Genomic DNA, 22,576 nt, shown 5'->3' on the forward strand with positions numbered 1-22,576 from the left:
ATTAAGAAGCTTTAGTTACCAGTCACCTTTTAAAGAAGTTGGACAATAGCTTGAGAAGCACTTTGGCGTTGATGATCCGACACTTTTTCATGTTTCTTTTCTGCTGAAGTGACATTTTGTTTTTTTTTCTAATATTTTTTTTCCCCAGGGTGAAAACTGTGTCAGGCTCTGCTGCCACTATCTGACATTATTATGGAAATTAGCAGTGTCCTATCATATAAAAAAGATAAACAATACTGCGCATATGCACAGATGGCTTGTGTGTGTGTGTGTGTGTGTGTGTGTGTGTGTGTGTGTGTGTGTGTGTGTGTGTGTGTGTGTGTGTGTGCATAATGTGTCCAAAAAGCGAGTCCTTGCTTTTTAACCTTTCATATCTGTCTGTGTTACTGTCAGTGCCTGCCTGAATGAAGTTGTGAGTGTGCAGTTGTATGTTTGTGTTTGTGTTTGTGTGTGTGTGTGTGTGTGTGTGTGTGTGTGTGTGTGTGTGTGTGTGTGTGTGTGTGTGTGTGTGTGTGTGTGTGTGTGTGTGTGTGTGTGTGTGTGTGTGTGTGTGAGAGACGGCATTTATAGCTGAGTAGTCATGTAGGCCAGCTCCAGTGTAAAGAGCTCTGTGGGGGGCAGTGAAGGCAGCATGGCTGACCTGCATTCTGCTGCTTCACTGACAGACACTGAACCACTCAGTCTCTATACACACTCCTGTATCATTGGTCGTTGACCCCCTGCCTCGTGTTTGTGCCCCCCCCTCCCTTGTTTCTCCCCCACCGCTGCAGATTCCGACGACTCCTCGACGTTTGTAACCGGCATCGTCCTGTACAGAAATCTGGGAAGTATTCTGACTCTGCAGAGGTAAGACCGCTGACGGCTTCGCAGCATCGACTGACGGATCGAGCGTTAAACGCCCGGGAGTTTGATAATGAAATGACTGTAACCAAAATTATTAGGCATTGCTACAAGGAATAATTCCAAGGCATGTAAACAGAGAGGATTTATTATGTGGTTGCTCGTTTGTAGAACCATATAATATCTGTCCATAGAAGCTACTCCTCCAGCACAGGAGGTGGCGCTAGAGAGCTGAAAGGAGGATAAACAATCGAGAAGGCGAATCGTCCCCTCACGGATTGCGTAGTGGCCACGAGTTGTGAATGAGAGCGAGGCGATAATACTAATAATGATATTAATGATAATAACAATACTAACAATGTGTTATTGGACTGTACTACGCGCTTCGCTAAGATATTTGTGTCTGACGTGAATTGACAATGTAACTACCCGGGTTTTACTCGATGCTAATGACCAGACAAGCTGACATTGGTCAACAGATGTTAGCTAATTAACTAGCTGCTAACCAACTAGATGCTAATTAACTAGCTGCTAACTAACTAGCTACCTGGAAAATGGCGACGTTGAGGAGGAGTTGAAAGCTGTCGGTGGTTTTCTCTGGGCAAACGCTCCGGAGTCAAATTCATTCATTTGAATATTGATGATTGTACTGAATTTTAAAGCTTTGAGAACCTCTCACCAGCTTTGTATGGAGCTTTCAGTCGCATTTCATGGTCTTCATCGGTGCATGCAGGCTGTTTATAGAATGTAGAACGACACAATGAAAGCTTTAACTAGGAAGTGAATGTGGGTGAAACAGGGATCTGCCACATGATTGAACTGGCTCTCATGGATCATCTGAGCACAGTGGGCACATTGTACACCAGCGTGTGTGTGTGTGTGTGTGTGTGTGTGTGTGAATGTTTCACGCTAAATGAAAAAGGAGGATGCAGAAGCAGAAACAGCAGCGCTCCCGCAGCGGGTGGCCCCATGTCTGTCTTTTATCTCCGTGAGTGAAGGGATTTCTCGGAGCGAGTCGCTGCTGCTGCTCGCATGATGATCAACATATATTTTGACACGGCAGTGTTTGTGTAGTAGTTATATATATAATTATATATATATATATATACACATGTGTGTGTGTGTGTGTGTGCGCGCTCGTGCAGAATGCAGGAAGCTTCTGCGTCTGTTATCCTCGGCTGCATGTGGTCACAGCGGTGAGCAGCTCTGCATTATGTTAATGTTGTTAAAGCACATAATGGAGTGGTGCCATACGGACACAGGGAAATGAAGCAGAGCCCTCGTCCTCCCACTTGGTTCACAATCTCTGCATCGCTGCTGCTGCTCCTCTTCTTTCTCAACTGAAGCTAAGCTCCTTCTGGCCCTTCTGTTTTTTTCTCCTCCTTCACATCCTTGTCGCTTCTATTTTCCTGCTTTTTTTTCCCCCTCTCAAGGAAAATGAGATGCGTTTGAGGCAAGAGACTAGATGACACAAAAGTTTAAGTTGACTGATTGTGTTTTGGAATGGGCGAGGGTGTGATCGTGCGTAGAGGACGCGGCGGCGATGTGAGGAACGTGGCCCGCTGCACATCCTCGGCTGGCGGGAAGCTTGTCGTTGTCAGTACTTCCACAATTCACTTTTTTTTCTTCCTGATTGTCTCATTCCACATGATTGATAGTACCTATATGAAAAAGCAGAAATTGCAATGCATACCAAGCAGGAAGGAAGAATGTAAAAATACAATGACCAAAAAAGAAATAAAAAAAAGGTTCAGAAGATAAGCTGTTGGAAAACAACGTGGACCACTTCACATGCTCCATGGATCCTTGGAGTCCTTGGGTTTGCTCAGTCGCAGTCTGCTACGTGTTTTACTGTTGACTCAGCGATCGTGGATCTATAACGTAAAAGCAGGCAGGACACAGCCTCTGGATTAAAGTGGCTTTAATGAAACGCTTTAGCATTTTGTGGCAGCAGTGCGACCTATACTGAACCAGATCACGTCTAAAATGTCGACCTGTCTATTAAAGTCTTACAGAATATGTTGCCTTTATAAAGTTTCTCTATGGATGTCACAGTTTTCAGTCAGAATTCTTTTTTTTCGACCATTTTGGTCCAAGAACAAACCCTCCAGCATTTCGCCAGTAACCGTGGCAACGGATGTCCACAATTAGTGGATGAATTGCTGTGAAGTGTCGCTGCCAGCCCACTTTCCAAGACAAGCTAAGAAAAAAAGAACTGAATGAGCAACTGTGTCAAGAACTGAGCAGAGATGGACAAGGATTTAAAAATGACCGGTCTCCCACATCATTTACTTAAAGACGCAATTCCACTACTACGATGTGAGCGGAACGCTGGTTGAAATTGATCAAAGATTTTATGATTATTCGTTAATATTACTCTACACTACCATGACCCTCTCTAAAATTTTTGATTTCAAAATGGTGATTGGTTAAAATTATTAAAATCATTATTGTTAATTTTTTTTTCTTTTTGTGTTCTTCTTGTCGGCATTTTCTCTTTTATTTCTCTGGTGTTGTTCATGAGCCAAGGTTTGCAATTGAGTTGGTTTGACTTTGCTTGGTTTTTGTCACTGGGATGAGGTCAAGTAGCTTATCTGTAAATATAAGGTTTCGGTTTTTGCTATTTTGATGATGCAGTTGAGAAAGTCTTACGGAAGTTGCCAATAGAGAAGTTACGCGGGACGTGCGAGGAGAGAAAAGTGGAAACCGTAGGAGCAAGAAGTAGAGCCTTGAAAATAAAAAAAATAGAAACACAGAGGCATCAACACTATTGATCTTAAAACCAAAGGAGACAAATATGTCCCTGTGTGTCCCGTTAACTGAGCCTATATAAAATCCACAGTAGAAAATTTAAAGGCAGAGGAGCAGCAGACACAACCCACATCAAGACTTCATCAAAGACGAGTTCAACGAAAGAGAAAAAGATCCGAGAACTCCAGAATAAAACCAGAGTTGGATTTTGGAGGTCTGTAAATTAAAACACAAAGTCAGAGGACTTTTCCATTTATCATAGAACAAAGTGATTCAAATACACACAGCAAATTTTTTTATCACTGTAAAATGCAGCGCGGCTGCCACATCCCACGAGCCTGTAGGCTGGTGACAATAAATGAAACGGTAAGAGCATATTTTTAATAACCTTAACAACACAGTCACGTTGGCTCAACCAAGTCTCAGGATATTCAAGCCATTTGATTAAACAAAGTCCACAACTGAAGTCGTGAGTTACGACGTTGAACAAACCAGATGGAACTGAACTGTCCGAGGACAATGTGGGATTTTACGGTTTGGTTGCGTTTGTGGTCGGAATGTGAATGATGTCATGACTGAAGACAGTTTGTCATGATTGTGGTAACATGTGTCCCTGATCTATTTGGAGCCAGATATAGTCAATGTCATGTAAATAATCATAAGGGGTTAAAGTTGGAACACCTTCACTACCATTGAACAATTTCAGAGCGCACAAGTTGTATACTGTAACTCCACGACGGAGAGGTCAGTCGCATTGTAGTCAACACGATATCTTTGGAACAACTTGAAAGACTTTCTTCAAATTTGGCACAAATGTTTGCTTGGTCCCTGTGACTTCACAAACAAATGCTTTTGGCCTTAATACAAGGATTCATATGCTAAATGAAACCCATCAGAGCGGCAATGCATACCCTGTATATACCCCAATCAGGCAATGTTAACTTTTTTTTATTGTAAAAATGCTGTTCTACCAAAAACTGAAAAACCCCACCCTGTTTCCAGTTGTGCTGCAGGAGCTTCTTAGCTCCAGGCTCTTGACTATTGGTCCTCCCTTGTTGTTACGTGTTAGAAAGGCTGAGGTTTTCTCCTCTTCATCTCCAGGAACAGCACCGTTCTTAACTCCAAGGTCTTGTCGGTGGCCGTCAAGCCCACACCCGCTTCGCTCTCCGCTCCGGTCGTCGTCGAATTCTCTCACCTGTACAACGTAAGTGACACATTGACTTTGGTATTGAATCAATCCAAGACATCAAGCTCTTGTGGTTACGATGCTATACTGCTGGTCCTGTACTCTTTGAGGGTGACCACATGGTTTTCTCTGTCATCCATCCTTCAGGGCACCATCAACCACACCTGTATATCCTGGGACGAGAGTGACAGGTAAGATTTGATCCTTTACACACCCAAACTTGTCAAAGTGTCAAACTGGATTGATATGACTTCTTGAAAGATATCCAAGATATTATTGAGTGCGTTTTCGGGTAATGTGCAATCCAGCATTTTTGGAACTCGCCCCGTACTTGTAAGTCTGTCAGGATATTGCAGCCTCTGCAATTTGTGAGTTCACTGGAGTCGTTTAATGGTTCCAGTGAACTCTTTCAGCTACATTACTGCCCATTCACCAAACCAGTCCAAAACTTTGGTCCATCACACGAATCCAGAAGAGACGAAAGAATGAACCTTAAGAAATGTAGTAGCCCCATGATTTCTTTCATTTAATGCCACTACCAAACCAAAGGTTCCTGCTGTACACGGGGAATATCAAAGTTTATCTGGCAGATTGCCATGACATTTGCTGAGAACGTTCCTGCTCCCCAGAAGACTTTGACTTCACCACAGTCCATTTTCCAGACTAACGAGCATTAATAACATGAACTCACGTTTCATCCCTGCTACTGGGGAAAGGTCTAAGAAAAACACACATGTCTCTATAAATAGACTTTTTAAAAACTTGCACATGGAAACTTTTTGCTGAAAGTATTAACTTAAAGTTCCACTGACGCCTCCACCTCACTGCAGGAGAACTGGTCCCTTTAATCTTAATTTCAATTAATTAATCCAAATAGAATTGGATGGAAAATTTGTCATGTTTCTGAAAATGTGTTTAATGTCCCTAACTGCATATTTTCATGGCCAAAACAGTGATTTTGATCATTATTTCTTTAATTAATTACTATTATATCATATAGTTCTATCATATCAGATGTATACCAGTCAATCCACATCATCGTGCCCGTCTTCACTCAACACTAAGTGGTCCAGATCCCATTTGTAGTTATTCCACTATCAACGACATAAACGCTGGGAAACCCACTGGTCGTCTTCTGCGGCACTCGCAGGAGTTTCCCCGCTCTCCCGAATGGGCCCGTCTCTCGAAAAAAAACCGTGTTCCCTCTGAGAGTTCCACGTCTGGCTGCGGCGTTTTTAATCTCCACAGAGTCAGTGCGCCGCGAGAGTGTGTTGGACAGCTTGGCAGCTCCTGTCTGGGACGACGCTAACCCCCACACTATCACTGCCACGACACTGATGCAGCATGTGGAAAATTAAAAGTGTCGCTCACAGCTTTTCCTTCCTTCTCGCAGCCCACGCACACATCGACGTGTACGACGGAGAGTGTTGGCCGTTGTCAGAGAGAGAGAGAGAGAGTGGGCAGTGAGCATCGCAGGGTGAAGAAAGAGGGGACGTATACATATTCAATTTTACTGCCTCTGTGGCCAGATTCAAAGCACTTCTCATTTGCTCCTTGTTCTTTAAGTGCCCCATTTGTTTAACAGCAGAAAACAGTGCGAGCGGTAAGTGCGGAAACATTTTGCAGCCTTAGTGCGCTGCAGACTTGGACATTTGCATTTAGATGGGTGCATACGGAGAGGGAGCGGAACATTCATCGTCTCAGTGAAGGGATTAACAGGAAGATGGGCCTGGCACATTCTGACCTGTAGCAGAGACAACAAGTGAAACAAAGAGACCGACATAATTATGGGGGGAATAAATATCGGGGGAACTGAATAGATGTTAAGACGACAGCCCGTCTAAATAACATAACATCATGAATGGCACCGAATTGACAGCTGAGACGTCCACAGTCGGACTTAAATGCTACTTCAAGTGTAATGTGACAATCAAAAGTACCATCAACTTGAACGGAGGCGTTATTTACCTCAGCTGCAGAGAGAAGCAGCCCTTCATATCAGAGACAAGATAATCCACATGTTTTATGAATTTATATGTTGTCAACATTTAGTAAGACATCTCCCTCTTTTCTGACCTTTGATCCCAAAGCTTTCTCCACGTTTACCCATCGTGTTGATGAATTCAGGATCATGTACGTTAACTTTAACTAATTAAAAGAATACGCTTTAATTAGCTTTACTTCCTACACCAATATTTCACATTTAAAGACCATCCACTTGATCAAAAGGTGTGATCCTTTAGTGTCTGTCAGGCTCGTTGGGAAGAAGCTTCAGAGAGTATTGAGTTTCCTCCACTGGAGCTCAACATTGATTACAAACCGGAGAGAGGAAAAGAAAAAATGACAGCGTGGAAGTGATTACAACTCATTAGCGACTGAGGACAAATATTAAAAACAGAAACTTCTGAGCAGCAGACGACGAGTGATGAGTTCGATGTGGCTCTTTGTTGCACTGATGGAGTTTGTTAATTATACTGTGTGCGATTCCCCTCCATCAGTGTTTTTTTTAACACTCCTTTTATTTATCATCCAGATGCCTTTGTTATTTGAATAATAACTTTAAAATGTATAGATATATGGTATCTGTCTGATATCATGATTAATGAACTTTTAATATTGAATGTTACCATGATATGTTTTAGCTGGAGCTGCAACAGTTAATCCATTAATAATCAACCACTAAATTAGTCGCCAACTATTTTGATAATGGATTAATCGGTTCTAGTAGTTTTTATGAAATAATTTGCAGATTTTTTGCTTCTAACATGTAAATATGTTCTGGTTTCTTTGCTCCTCTGTGACAATGAACTGAAGATCTTTGGTGTGTGGACGAAACAAAACATCATCTTTTGGTTTTGGTAAATACGATCAACATTTTTCACCATTTTATGAACCCAACAACTAATCGATTCATTGAGAAAATAATCGACAGATTAATCGATTATGAAAATAATCCTTAGTTGCAGCCCCAGTTTTAGCAACGTCGGCCTCTCAGAAATCACTTTACCAGCCACAACAACGAGAGACGGTTTCGTAGGAGAGACAATGACAGAAACGTTGCAAGGACAAAGAATCTAATCTGGTGTGGGGGGGCAGGGAGACATGTTCTATGCAAAATTAAAATCCGTCTTGGACAGCAGCTATGATTAATGAGTTAATATTTGGGAGGAGAAATTGTTATCGGAGGCATCGCGTCCTTGTCGCGTCGATAAGAGCGAGGGGCCCACACTCAATCTCCTGAAATCAATAACACGACCATCAGAGACGTCTCCGTCTCCCTCACGCACCGGCATTTTATTACTTGGTTTTTGTTTTCAGTCGTTTTTAACTGATGCACTGCATCAACGTGATTTGGCGTCAGTCTCAGAGAACGTCTGACAATACTCACACACACTTAATAGGAATGTTAATCCACTAGGCTTCGTGGTATAGTTCATTATACGGAATATTCATTATAAATTTCGTGACATTTCATACTTCGATTAGAGCCTCGACAGGAAATGAGCGAAGAAGAAGTTCCCGGTCAGTGCCCCCTTCACAATAAAGGATGTTTCTTCACAATAAGAATAGATCGCAGATTTAGATATTCTAATTTTTACATAAAGGCAGGTGGTGCAGGATTAGAGAATGAAAACTGTAGTTTGAACACATGAGAACTAGCACAGCGTCACTCGTTTACACTTCCTCGCTTGAATGATGACGCGATGTTACGGTGATGTAACTTTTTAATGTAATTTGTATTTCATAAAATCAGCTTGACTCTTTTTCCATCTTTGGTGTTGAAAAACCAAAATGCCACTAATTACTTTCTCCGGCGGCTCGGTGGCGTGATTATCCATTCAGCACGGCTTGCTACTTTTTAATTTTCTTTTTAACAGAGGAAACAATAACTTAGTTTAATGATTAATAGAGCATCAGCAACTGAATTACACCAATTTTTTAAAAAAATGATTACAGACCCAGTATTTAATTTCCGCCCCCACCAGGATAGTACGTTTGATCACTGCACGGTAAAAGATGTGCCTAGCATTATGATATTACATAATAACACTATATCTGCGTTGTTTTCCCATAAGAATCTTCAGGAACGTGATAAAATCACAATCATGTTGTCAAGGATACCAAAGTGTCCCATGGTTGTCTTTGTCGGTCATCGTCTTCTACATCCCAGTGGTCCTTGGAGGGCGACGCTCATTGTTTATTTAACACGTACTTTTCTTTGGTTCATGTCCGATCTGCAAACGTGGAGGCGGTGGCGGGTTTGCGACCTATACCACAGCCAGCCACCAGGGGCAGATTGAGATGTTTTGGCTTCACTTTTGGGAGCTGTCACATCATCCATCATTATATATACAGTCTTATGATCCAGATTATGACTCGTGGTACAGATGTTGAAACTGGGTACAGATATTATCTGTTTCATGATTTGTGTTTTATGTCATCATGTAACAATTTTCGGACCAATTTGACTCTGAAAAAAAAACAACCCTGCTGAATCTGATTAACCTTTCATTCATTCCTCATTAGTGATACAATTATTAAACAGGCCCCTTGTGTTTTTCATCATGCTTTTGATATTATCACATTATGTAATCTCAAAATTACATTAACATATTCATGGTGCCTCGCAGCCGACTCGGAAGAAAACAAATATTGTTTTACACATCTCCTCTTCACCAACGTATTGATAGTGACACGGTTGTGTACTAAAGTAAAAAAACAACTCACTTTAATTGTTTTCTTCAACTGTATATATTTCTTTAATTCATTATGTAATGGTTGAAGACGATCCCTGAATCTTTTCCACTGTTATAACTCAAGTCTGTGCATTATTTATTTTATTATTTGCCACAGAATAGCCCTTCCGGGGTTGATTAATCCTTTCGGCGGTTGAAGCAGGGCAGTTATTTTGAGAAATCTAAATTCAGATTTGGGTTGGTTAATCTTCCTATTAGAAAACAAATAAAACGTGTTTCTTACGGTCGCTACTGGGCAGGTGAAAAATATTTTTCCAAATGTCTTCAGAAGAGAGAGGTATTAGCAAAAAGGCTAGATATTTATTTTCCAGACTGCAGCAACTGTCTAGAACTGCGTTGGGTCGTACAATCAACCCAGCTTGTCTCAGTTAGATGCCTCGGTTCATCAGAAGTGTTGGAGCTGACCACAGCGGACTTGTCATCAATCGCTACAGTGCAGTTATAGGGGGGGGGGGGGGGGGGGGTTGAAGGTCAGTGGGCAAAGGTCACGTTTGTCTACAAGGATGAACAAATAGTCTGAGGCTGCGTTACAAGGAACCGGCCGCACACGGCCTGCATTTATATTCAGAGCATGCTCATCCGTTCTAACTCGTATGCCAGCCGACCCGCCAGCTGTTTGAGGATGAATACCCTGAAAATGTTACGCTACATATGTGAGGAAGTCATGGGACGAAGTTTTGTGAATGTGTTCAACACACGTATTGAGTCACAGTCCAGCTCAGGCAGCTGGAACCGAGCGGCTACAAAGGCTACGTCCACATTACGTTTGCTTTTTAACAACGCGTTACTGTTGCCAAGGTTACGCCTGCCGTTCCACTGCTCCGAACGCCTGATACCATGTTTTGTAAAACGCTGCTCGCCCCCGTTTAGTTGGAAAACTCCAAAGCTGCAAAACATGTGAGTACTTTCTTTAAGTACTAGTTCCACCTCATCGTCGCTCCAAGAAAAGAAGAGAAATCCCTGCTCTCACTTTTCACGTGGCTGCTTTTCTCATTCATAGTATTTTTCTGTAACTAAGCAAACCAGCTGCAGAGCAGACAATCGACTTCCTGTTCACACCAGCACGCACATGCCCAGTGCACGTGAATGATCACGTGATGGATACGTTTTCAGGTGTGTTGGTGTAGACGTGGATACGAACTGATACGGAGCGAAAACGCGTGTGGATGGAAATCGTTTTTGATTTAAAATGATGGATGCAGCCGTTAACATCCCCACTGAAGGCCGTGACATTCCCCCTTCACGACAGCTCTCATGTGGGAACGTTAGCAGCATAGTGGAGGTGTGTTTCTGGAGTTCATGAAAACTGTAAAGCTGCAAATGAAAAAAAAATCAAAGATGCTAAAGTGCTGTTTCTTGTTCTGAGGGGGAACATCAAGTTGGTCCAGTTATTAAAGTATTGATCTGTGCCGTGAGTCGATGTTTTTAATAGTATTTTTAGAGTCAAGTCGAGGCACTGTGTGTTCTTATCTTGTTATTATGTTGAAATGGGCGAATCTAAATCTGAATGGGTGCTGCCGTGATGTGGTGTGAGGTGAGAGACCCTCGAGACAGACTTTAAAAAAAGAACATTTACACACGTTCAATCTCCAAAAAGAATAAACAGTAGAGTGCACTGTATATTTCCTCCGTGCTGCCAGACGGCTTCTCATCCCTGTGGCCTGTTCTTGGCAGAGGACATTCTTCCATGCAGGGCTGCTACACCAACACCGAAATTATCCAATTAGGGCGTTGGGACGAGGCCTAATCACGTCAGCCTCACAGAGAAACTGCACTGAGTCCTAATATATTGGATTTCTGTTAAAGGTGATGCGCTAATGTCAACACTGAGTCACCTCCCGGGGCTAAAACACACACACACACACACACACACACACACACACACATACACACACACACACACACACCACATACACACACACACACACACACACACACACATACACACACACACATACACACACACACATCCACACACACAGACACACACACACACACACACATCCACACACACACACACACACACACATCCACACACACATACACACACACACACACATCCAGATACACACACACACACACACACACACACACACACACACACATACACACACACACATCCACACACACACACACACACACACACACATCCACACACACACACACACACACACACACACACATCCACACACACATACACACACACATCCAGATACACACACACACACACACACACACACACACACACACATCCACACACACACACACACACACACACACACACACACACACACACATCCACACACACACACACACACATCCAGATACACACACACACACACACACACACACACACACACATCCACACACACACTCTGCAGTACCCAGTGTAGCTTCAGCTCGCTGCCCTTTATAGTGCAGCCGTTTAAGAAAAGTCAACTTTGATTAATTTACCTTTGCCATTGTTTTCCGACGCTCTTATCCTCCTTCGGTGGGGAGGGGGTCCTCCCACAATCATTTCTCAGGGTGTCTTCAGGTACAATGATGATGGCTGTTAATGGCTCGTCTTCGCCATCAGATGCTTTCTGAGCGTGAAGCGTGAGGATGAGAGACATGGTCCCACTGAGTGAAACTGGACGTGATGTTGTGTATTACGATGCAGAATAGTGAGTCTGCTGTGTCCCAGTTCCGGGGTTCACGTCTTTGGAAACCTGGTGTTTGAAGAATGGTTTTCGTCACAGCAGCAGGACTAGAGGCTGTGTCCCGTTTAGAGGGTTCCTTCATCCGAGGATGAGAAGGTCACAGTGACCCGGAAGTGTTTCATCGGCAGCCGTGATAAGATCTGTTCGGATTCTCTAAATGCAGAGGAAAGGAGCTTCGATGCTTCCTTTCCTATCCACTTAGCAGAGGACACACTGCAGCTTCCTATAGGAAAGAAAGGAGGAATAGACCCACAGCAGCGATATTTAACGTGCCGCGCCATGCGAGGTCGGAAACCTTCAATCTGAAGAGTATGAATATGACCCAGATGTCAGTTACTGTACATATGAATCATAAAACACTGAAACATGCTGATGGAGCCGCTGAGGTTTTTGTAGTTCATCTTCAGAAATATGTCGTTTCACCACGACAGACGATCAACAACCTCCACCGTCATGACGACGTGGTTCAGTGTCAGAGGAGTCGGATTCTCTTCTCAGACGTCCTTTGAATCCTCCTTGACCCCTTTGACCTCTTGACGTTTTCCACTGAGGTCAAGGAACAGTAGATAAGAAAAGACGACAGGAAGTAAGAAATAAGACGCATCTCTCATCACGATTTCTTCTTATCATCAATCTGATCGGACACTAATGATCAAGCCCCAGCGAGTCTCGTGTTAAGGATGTCTCATGACCACCGCCTTTATATTGTCAATGCAGAATAATCTTTTCCACCTGACACATTCCTATGAAGCCAGTTTTATATATTTCAACTTCTCTAAAGTTAAAATAAAGTTAGAATGAAAATAAATTCCACACGTCAGACCCAAACAACACCAACAGAGATTTACATAAATAATGGATCATTGCTGATCCATTATTTATGTAAATCTGGGTGAGGCCTTAACTCCGTCTATAGATTTATCTTTAGCTTCTTTCCCAAAAGCATCATGATGATTGACGCTTCGAGCGCCTGCTATTGTCAGCGCCTGACAAATTCATTTGGGATTCAGTGGCCGGAGAACAAGTTGGAGTCAGAACCTGCACGCCGCTCAATCAAGTCGATGTAAATTCAGGTCAGTCCCGTTGATGTGAATGTGTGTCTGCTGCACGTTGTTCATTCACAAGTCGGCTGCTTTATCATCAATTTGACTTATTTGCTTAATTTTCTTCTGCGTGCTGAAGCAGACTAACGTCTGGTCAGTCTGTGTCACACGGAGTGTAACTGTCTAGTTGCCAGTGGTGTCAAATTAGCGAACACTACAGGAACAATATGTTAAATGTCATAATGTGTGTCACATACCCGCTACATACAATATTAGTTTTATGTTTTTGGCATTATTGTTTTAAATCAATTATGTGGCTTTCAATTGGATTTTGACAATTTTTCGTTTGATTGGTTGTTGAAAGATAACTCTGTCCCATATTAAGTACCAGTATTATTAAGTGAACACTGTACAGGAACTGTGAAAGCACAAAGCTCGTTACACAATAGTACTTTGCTATTTCATGCAGTCGGTGATAAAAGTGTCACTCAAATGTCAACTTGTTATGTTGAAACACTAAATGTTGAGTGAAAATTATGAAATACAAGATATTTGCACAAACCTTTACACTTTTACACTTTAGTCTTTAAGTGTGTAGACTTCCTCTTGGAATAGTTTGGACGGTTGAAGAGATTTAATGTCAAACAAAGTGAAAGAGTCTTTGAACGGAGCTGCCTGGTCGCAGGCCGGTGAGAGAGCAGGTCACAGAACTGGACGTAGCAGGAAACTGACCGGCGCTGGAACCTGAGGCAAAGACGAATGGGGAAACATTGGAAAGTGTCGGAGCCTCAGACACTGAACTAAACATCTGTAGGGTTTTCACGCTGTGATGAATGAGCTGCTGCAGCATAGATACTGAAGCAGGTGGAGGATTGGACGGACCACAGGTGAGCGGACGAGACCAGAGTCACACACACACACGCACACACACACCCAACCACACACACACACCCAACCACACACACACACACACACACACAAACACACACACAGACACACACCCAACCACACACACACACACACACACACACACATCCAACCACACACACACACACACACACACACACACAACCACACACATCCAACCACACACCCAACCACACACAACCACACACACACACACACACAACCACACACATCCAACCACACACCCAACCATACACAACCACACACACACACACACCCAACCACACACAACCACACACACACACACACCCAACCACACACACACACAAACACACACACACACACAAACACACACACACACACACACACACACACACACACATCCAACCACACGCACACACACACACACACACACACACACACATCCAACCACACGCGCACACACACACACACACACACACATCCAACCACACGCACACACACACACACACACACACACACACACAGCGGGAACAGAGGAACCAATGGGGATTTTTTTTTAAATCTACCTTTTCATCATCACATTTTAGCAGTAACTCAGCATCTGAACATCTTTCAGACGCTGCCGAGGTTTCACCTCTTTCTCTCCATGTGAGCAAAAAAAACCTCCTAACCAATGGACACAGATTACTTTGTTCAGCTGGGTGACACCATCAGTGAAGCCTTAAGACAATAGGTCTATAATAATATTACATTATTGTTATTTATTATTTAATGGTTGTTTTAAACAGTACTTATAATAACTGTTATTTTCTTAATTATTTAATTATGTGTAGTAATTATCTTTGGCAGCGTATAGCTGAGAATTTATTATTATCATTATTATCATTATCATTATCATTATTATCATTATTATTATTATTAATAATGATGGTAATAGGAGTGTATTCCTCCTCATCACCGCGTCCTCGTCGCGCTCCGCGCCTCCGACCGGAGGATGTGAAGCGCTGGAGGAACGAAACGACAGGAGCGTCGTCATCAGCCGCTGGGTCGCGGTGGGACGGTGCAACAAACGGCTCCAGCTCTTGTTCCTTTTTCTGTTTTTGTGCCGGGACCGACTCGATATTCACCGCATCGCTTCTCTCTCCTGTGCGCGCGTCTGTGGTCGTGTGTCTGTGCGCGCGCCTGCGTGTGTGTGTGTGTGTGTGTGTTCCAGCTCCTCGCTGCTGGGATCCTGGTCTGCCAGGGGCTGCAGGACCGTGCTCGTCGACTCGTTCCGAACCAAATGCGTGTGTGACAGACTGTCCACCTTCGCCATCTTAGCGCGGCTGAATCCAGAAATGGTAAGTGGCCACTGTCGTCCAGCTCCATCACTGCGTCGGCGTTAGAGGTGTCGGAGACGCGTGTGTGTGTTTCTGTGAATGCATCAGCTGTTTTTTTCCTCCATTGGGCGTCATTGTCATTACATATCAACAGATCCTCCCTCTCCCCTTCACCCCCTCCCCCCAGATGCCCAGACCATTCTGACAAAGGTTATTATGGGCTCAATCGATTTATTATTATGGCCTGGATATATAGATGTTTAGATGTGTACATGTACATGTCCAGTGTGCACCCAGAGAGAGAAGAGATGCTTCTGTGTGCACAAAGGACGACAGCGCTGTGCAGACGTGTGCATGGATCTGTCAGACGTGAGCTGCTGAGATTCATACACGACACGAGTGAGTGGGATTTAAGATTAATAAGATCAGAGCTGATGAGCACCTGCATGTAAAGACCCCCCCCCCCCTTCACTTCTCTTATTTCACATGAACACCAACAACTGATGCTCATGAGGAGGCTGTCACTGACGTCTCCATGGTTACTAGTGCAGGCCCCACAGAGAACACGCCGAATGTGGATCCAATAATGAGTAAAATAGAAGAAGAATGTATGTTTTAATAAGGCTCGAGCTACAGTAGGCTGAAGAACACACTTCCCTTTACATGGTGGCGGCTGCAGCTGGACACAGCGAGCCAGCAGTGTGTGTGTGTTATTCTTTAAATCACAGCAGAGCCTCAAACATGCCCCAGTTTCTTTGGGGGGAAAGGGCAGTGACTCTGTGTGGGGGGGTGGGGGGATTTTCATTTTCATTTTCATTCTTCAGCACCATTAGTTATTATTAGACTGGAAATTGCCTCGGAAGCAATTTGTTCACCAGTTGCCCCGGTAACAGCATGGGCACCAAGGCTCTCCGTCTTAAAGACGTAGGAGGCGGCGGCGGCGGCGTGCTGTTCATCCGTTGGCTGCGTGGCCTAGAAGCGAGGCTGTGCCAGGGGGAAGCTGCTGTGTGTGGATCACGCCGATGTAAAGAAGGTTTGGCTTCACCAACCGTGAGTCAGGCACATGTGATTCTGTTCGCTCGAGGGGAAGTCGTGGTTTGTGTTCGAAGTCAAGGTGTCGTACAGTTTGATGGCGTCAGCGGCGGCGTAGAGCTCATCACTGCTGTGTTTTCCACGTGCTTTGTGCTCCGTCAGTTCATCGGCTCGTCGGATGACTGACAGGATATTGGTCATTGACAATTCAAAGGACTAATTCTGGCTTTGTCCGACGTATCAACTCGCCTCTGGAGTGCATCGATTGATTTTGTGTAATCTGTACACGAACACAAAAGTAGAAATGTCAGCTTGTGGTTCAGCAGGAGTCACGGTACAGTACGTGCCGGGACCATAGACCGGAGATAACGATTGGATGATGCGTCTCCACTTCCAAAATATCTCCAGATACAGGCGCTGCCATCTCGCATTGGTGATGTCATTTTAAATTCCGTGGACCTGCGTCGTAGTGATGTAAGAGGGGAGCTGCCGAAGTTGATAAGTCAGTGTCAGCTGTCAATCATGATGTTTCACTCCAAACGTTTCTGCTTGAGATCCGGGTCTTTAGTTCTGTCTGAGCTGTGGAGCCGCTGGCTGGTGTGTGAGCTGTTTCCTGCTCCCTTCAGTTCTTTTGCTATGGCTAGGCTAAGTATTGTTTTATCCCCAGCTTCATCCATAATGCACCGGAGGATGGGACGGATCTCTGAATGTCACTCTTGGAAAGAAAATGAGAAAAATGAGAAAAGAGAAAAAACCAACGCAGTTCGAATCAGGAAGACGGAGACAGTAGACGTCTTAGGCAGTATTTATTACAGGAGCTCAATACAATACGTTACACACTTTCCATTCCAAATTAGAAATAAAGCATCATGATAACAGAGATTCCTGTCAGACAGCGTCTCATCTCTCAATCTGAATACTTTTCTTCTGGTCTTTCTATTGTTGGACGTTGAAGACGCTGCTGTAATTCTGGAATATGTTGTTGACTTAATGATTAATGATCATAAGTTAAAGAATTCATTTAGTCGATCAATCGTACGCTGCCGGCTGATCTGTTGGTCTCTTCTCCCGACCTCAGCTCAGTTTTCTGGGCCGAGGTCACATCTTGACAAGTTGACTCACCGAGCAGCTCCACCGGCATCGTGACACTGGAGCAAAGCGTCTCTGCGCCTGAGACACAGACAATAGAACATCAGACAATTCAGATAACAGATAATTCAGTTTCATAATGTAGTCACTTAAATTGTGTGATATACGTTTGCTGAAATATATATTACAATGACACTACCACTATAAATCATTTTAAAATGCATTGTTGGTTGATTCAAATGTGCAGAATCTGATGACATTATTGACATCAGCTGATTAATTGAATGTTTGGTCAAACAATAATGGTTTTAATTAGAGATGCGACAGTTAATGGATTAATAATCGATCACTAAATGAATCGCCAACAATTTTGATAATCAATTAATCGGTTCAAGTAGTTTTTATGGGAAAAAAGTCAAACTTCTCTGATTTCAGCTTCTTACATGTGAATATCTTCTGGTTTCTCTGCTCCTCTGTGACAGTGAACTGAAGATCTTTGGTGTTTGAACAAAACAAAACATCATCTTGAGGTTTTGAGAAACACGATGGACATTTTTCAACATTTTATGAACCAAACAACACATCGATTAATCCAGAAAATAATCGACAGATTAATCAATAATGAAAATAATCGTTAGTTGCAGCCCCAGTTTTAATATTCAAGTAATAACATTTCATTCATATGTTGAGAGAAAATTGCTTAACATTTGATGTGTCCAGGTTTTGTCTGCTGTTTTCCAGGTTAATTTAATTTGTTGATCACACATGTAAGATACATATATCATACTCATAGGTCCGATAGTACGAGGAACGTGATGACATCAACTTGGAATCTGGAAAATGTTGGAAACCTTTTGTTCGAGCTGCAACTAACGATTATTTTCATTATCGATTAATCTGACGATTATTTTCTCGGTTAGTAATTTGTTTGGTCCATAAGATGTTATGAAATGGTGAAAAATGTCGATCGTGTTTCTCAAACTCCAACATGATGTTTTGTTTTGTCCACACACCAAAGATCTTCAGTTCACTGTCACAGAGGAGCGAAGAAACCAGAACATATTACATTAAATATCCATTTACTATTTTGATAGTTGGCAATTCATTTTGATTGATTTAGTACTCGATTACTAATCCATACAAATGATCATAGGATTAGTTTGGAAATGACTTTTCAGTGGACATTTCGTTCCATCTGTTGCTGTGCTCAACTTTGAAACTAAAGATTATTTCCAGTTGTCTGCATGTAACATTATTGTCATTATCTATTACTCTTGCTGTGAGTTGTGGCAGACGTCCACAGTGTCCCTTTGATTGAGGGATACTGGACGTCTACCTGATGGATTGGCTGAAAGTTTTGAAGGATGAAACTCATTGTGAGCGTGTTGCCATGCCAGCACCAGCGTTTAGCTCCTGGCTCGGCCGTGTCTACTGTAAGTGCAGCGTCGCCGAGCCGCAGGCTTGTCTGGAGACCCAGTAATGGGTCTTTCCTTCCGTGTGCTGTCCTCCCACGGCGCCTGCAGCCTCCACCTGAGCCGGCGACAGTCCTGTTCACAGCTCCGCCGCTCTGCAGCCGGAGGCTCCACGCACCCGGAGGGGGAAGCTGAAATGTGACGGCTTCTTCTGCCCCTCCTCACGCTGCTCCTCCCTTCCCCCCAACCTTCCATTATTTTTGTGAGACAGCCATGGCTACCATGCTAATTATGCCTGCTGCAACAAACGGCAGCTTCTAAATGGCCCCAGCCGCTTTGTCTGCAGCTCGCGTCCGACAGCCCCGGCATGACAAACACCCCAACCTCTTCTCTTTTTTCTCCTCCTCTCCATCCTCCCCCATCTCCCCTCCCCTTATGTCTCTCTATTCCAGTCATTTCCTCGCACCATTTTTCATGCTCGGAGACCGCATTATATTTGAGCTCCCCCTCTCTCCCCGTGCTTCCTACATCATCTACTCCCTCGCTGCCGCCTCTCGTGTCCATTTTGCTCAATCCAACTTCGCTGCAGGCTTTTAGAAGGAAAAACTGAGAAAAATGCACGGCAGTGAAAGCCCCCCCCCCCCCAAAATGTACACACACACACACACACACAGACACACCAAAAGCTGAGCCCAGTTTACTGCCTTGGCCCGACGTGTTGAAGGTTAAGGTGATGAAGAACCGTTGTGGTGTAAGCATCCGTTAAAACCTTTTCTTCAGTTTTTATGTTACAGTTTTTAAATCTATGTCTACTCATGTCATGTACATAGACAACTACAGTCACTCGATGTGCAAATATTGTAATAAATCGCCCGATGGAATTAGAAATATATGTAAAAAACACACAAAGCCCGTCGCTCTGAGGAGGAGACGCTGTGTCAGTTACTTGCATCACCCGGAAGCTTCTTGTTTTTGCCGAACAACCTTAATATGGTTTATTAGTCTGCATATTCTGTCATGTTTTTATTTCTGGAAATGTAATTTGGCCAATTTCGAGGAGCAGTTAAGAGGATCAACATGTTCATTCGGTGTCTTTGTCCGTGTGAACTGGTCAGATTATCTCAAAGACTGGAAACACGGGGGGAAACGCCGGCTTGGCTCCAAACAGTGTTACCTAGTTAGCACCTAGTTAGCATCTCCTAGTTCCTTTATCTCATCTGCATCGAGTGCAAAAACAATTTCATAAGCTGATACTTATCGTGACAAAACACCAAGAAGAAAAGACGTAGTTCCTGTATGACGCTGTTTGATACCAACTTCCTGGTTCGGTGAAGCTGATTGGTTGTAGAGTGATAAGAAACACTGTTGAAATCTGTTAACTCTTCTTTTGATATGTAGCTCGTGACGTTTCCATTGAGTTACCGTGTTTATGCGATATGCTAATTTAGTCGCTCGGTGTTGAAGTTGTGTTTCGTGTAGAAGGAAACTGTTGTTACAGGCGTCATGTGTGGTGTGACTTCATTGCTACATGTTTATGCCTGGATATGATTCATTCCATGTGACTCACCGTCTGCCCGCTGGTACCAGGGGTTAAGAAACTTCCAGCATGCAACACCCCCTGAAATTAATAATATATGAAACAAAATATGAGGAAATAATGAATGAGTTTTAGAGTGTTGGTGGAGCTCGGAGCCGAGCTGCTCTTAATATTTCAGTCAGAAGAAGAAAGTTTAAATTATATACTTTCCGTTTTCAATGAAAACCACTATGTGACATTTCTGTAATAACATTACAGACATGGATTTATTTTTTAACACTGAATGTGGCTCATTCTGATCAGATGTGCTTTAATTGTTTGCTTGTTAAAAAAATGATTTGTGCCAAAGTTATTTAGCTTTAAAAAAATATTTCTGTTATTGATGAATTTGCTGGATATTTTCTCTGAATAATTGTTTTGTCTACAAAAGAGGTAGTGGGGGGGAAACATATTATATTACATATATATTCACATGTTTCCTACTTTTTACTTTCATTTATTAATCTGTACAACAACAAAGTGCCACTGAGGAAACGTCGATTACATTTCTTTCATTAATATCTGGATTGGTAGTTTATCATCCAGTCCATTCCCTGATACCGGTGCAGTCATGATGGGGATATGGGCAGGAGCTCCTTGTAGATGGATTTCTGGATGGGATGACGTCCCATGCTGCTGCTCTGTGGTGGATTATCTGGAGCGCTGCTGCTCCTCTACTCATGTGGAATAAAGCAGTCTGGTCACTTTACTTCGACGCTCTTGTCCTCGTTTTGGACACTGCGTGAGACTCCTAGTCGAGCGTCGTCATTGGCCGAGGAGGAAGTAAAGATTTGTCCGTCTCAGCAGACGCCCTTTCCGTTCCACTGCCCTCCTAATTTTTTCTTTTTTTTTTTACTCCCCCTTTGCTTTAAGAGAAGGAACTTGCTGCAGTGCAGATTAATCAGAGGGATTTAATTAACTTGGCCCCGGCACACATCAAACCTGGAGACAAGACAGGCTATAAACTCAGCCAATTATCTCCTGCGAGGGGGGGGGGTCCGCCAGCCCTTCCCCCAACCAACTGAGGAGCTCATCTCTTCGTGTGTCCTCACCACACCTCAACTCCCTCCGTCTGTCCGTGACCCCACACGCCGGTGTGCACAGCCACATTAACCTGCTGATTACTCCTGTAAATAATTTGAGTATCGTGGCCTTGGTTATTTTTTTAACCGGCCTCAGGGATCACAAAGTGGGTCCACCTCTTTGGTCCAGAATAAAATATCCCAACAACTATTGGAGGGTTGACATGTCGTCCTTAAATGATACACGCACCTGAATTTTGGCCATCTTCTTCTTTTTCTGTACCATGAAGTTGACCATCCTAGGACCCAGGTGAATTCTGGGAGCTCATTTAAACTTGCTCTGTCAGACTGAAGCTCTGGATCTCCTCCATTAGGAAGTGAAACTTGCCGGTCCAATCACAACCGAGTATCTGATTATGGGCGGGGTTTATCCGCCGACTATGCTAAACAACCAAGATGGCTGCCACTGATGAACGAGCATTTGACTCAAAGTACCTGATAATTCACCTCCACAAAAATGACAACACTGGTTCACGAGCACATTGCTCACGTGAGGAGGTCACAATATGAGCAACGTTCCGTTCACTCGCTTGAGTTGAAATATTTGACATGACAGAAATCCTCGAGTGACGCGATGTCGTGAGATCCTCCTGACATCACTGACGTCTGCGTCCGACAGAAAGGTTTTAAAACAATTATAATTTTTAAATATTGTGCCTATATTTAAATATCAGTAATATAACACTTAAAAATCTCCACATGCACACATACATAAATACACAGCCTCTCACAACACCCATGCACCGTGCTGCAGCCGCTGATGTCATAATACAGTGTTGCCATAGCAACCAAGACAATGTCTGCTGCTGCTGCTGCATGGATCGGGCTGGTGTTTCACTGTCACTTGCATGTTCATGTCAGGAAATTGACTCGGCACACATCACTAGGTCAGCGTGTGT

The 22,576-nt window shown here is 43.4% G+C and overlaps 1 protein-coding gene across 12 annotated transcripts in view; it reads left to right on the plus strand.

Annotated features, from left to right (window-relative positions):
* adgrb1a (adhesion G protein-coupled receptor B1a) overlaps positions 1-22,576 on the plus strand; it is a 123,423-nt gene that overhangs the window by 75,561 nt on the left and 25,286 nt on the right. For all 12 annotated transcript variants that reach the window (XM_035633597.2, XM_035633545.2, XM_047334245.1 and 9 more), the window contains 4 exons: positions 771-846; positions 4,693-4,795; positions 4,925-4,968; positions 15,381-15,507. In XM_035633597.2, the coding sequence (XP_035489490.1) occupies positions 771-846; positions 4,693-4,795; positions 4,925-4,968; positions 15,381-15,507 (350 nt within the window). The remainder of the gene's footprint in view (positions 1-770; positions 847-4,692; positions 4,796-4,924; positions 4,969-15,380; positions 15,508-22,576) is intronic.

Source organism: Scophthalmus maximus, chromosome 1 (genome assembly GCF_022379125.1).
Source record: "Scophthalmus maximus strain ysfricsl-2021 chromosome 1, ASM2237912v1, whole genome shotgun sequence".
NCBI lineage: Eukaryota > Metazoa > Chordata > Actinopteri > Pleuronectiformes > Scophthalmidae > Scophthalmus > Scophthalmus maximus.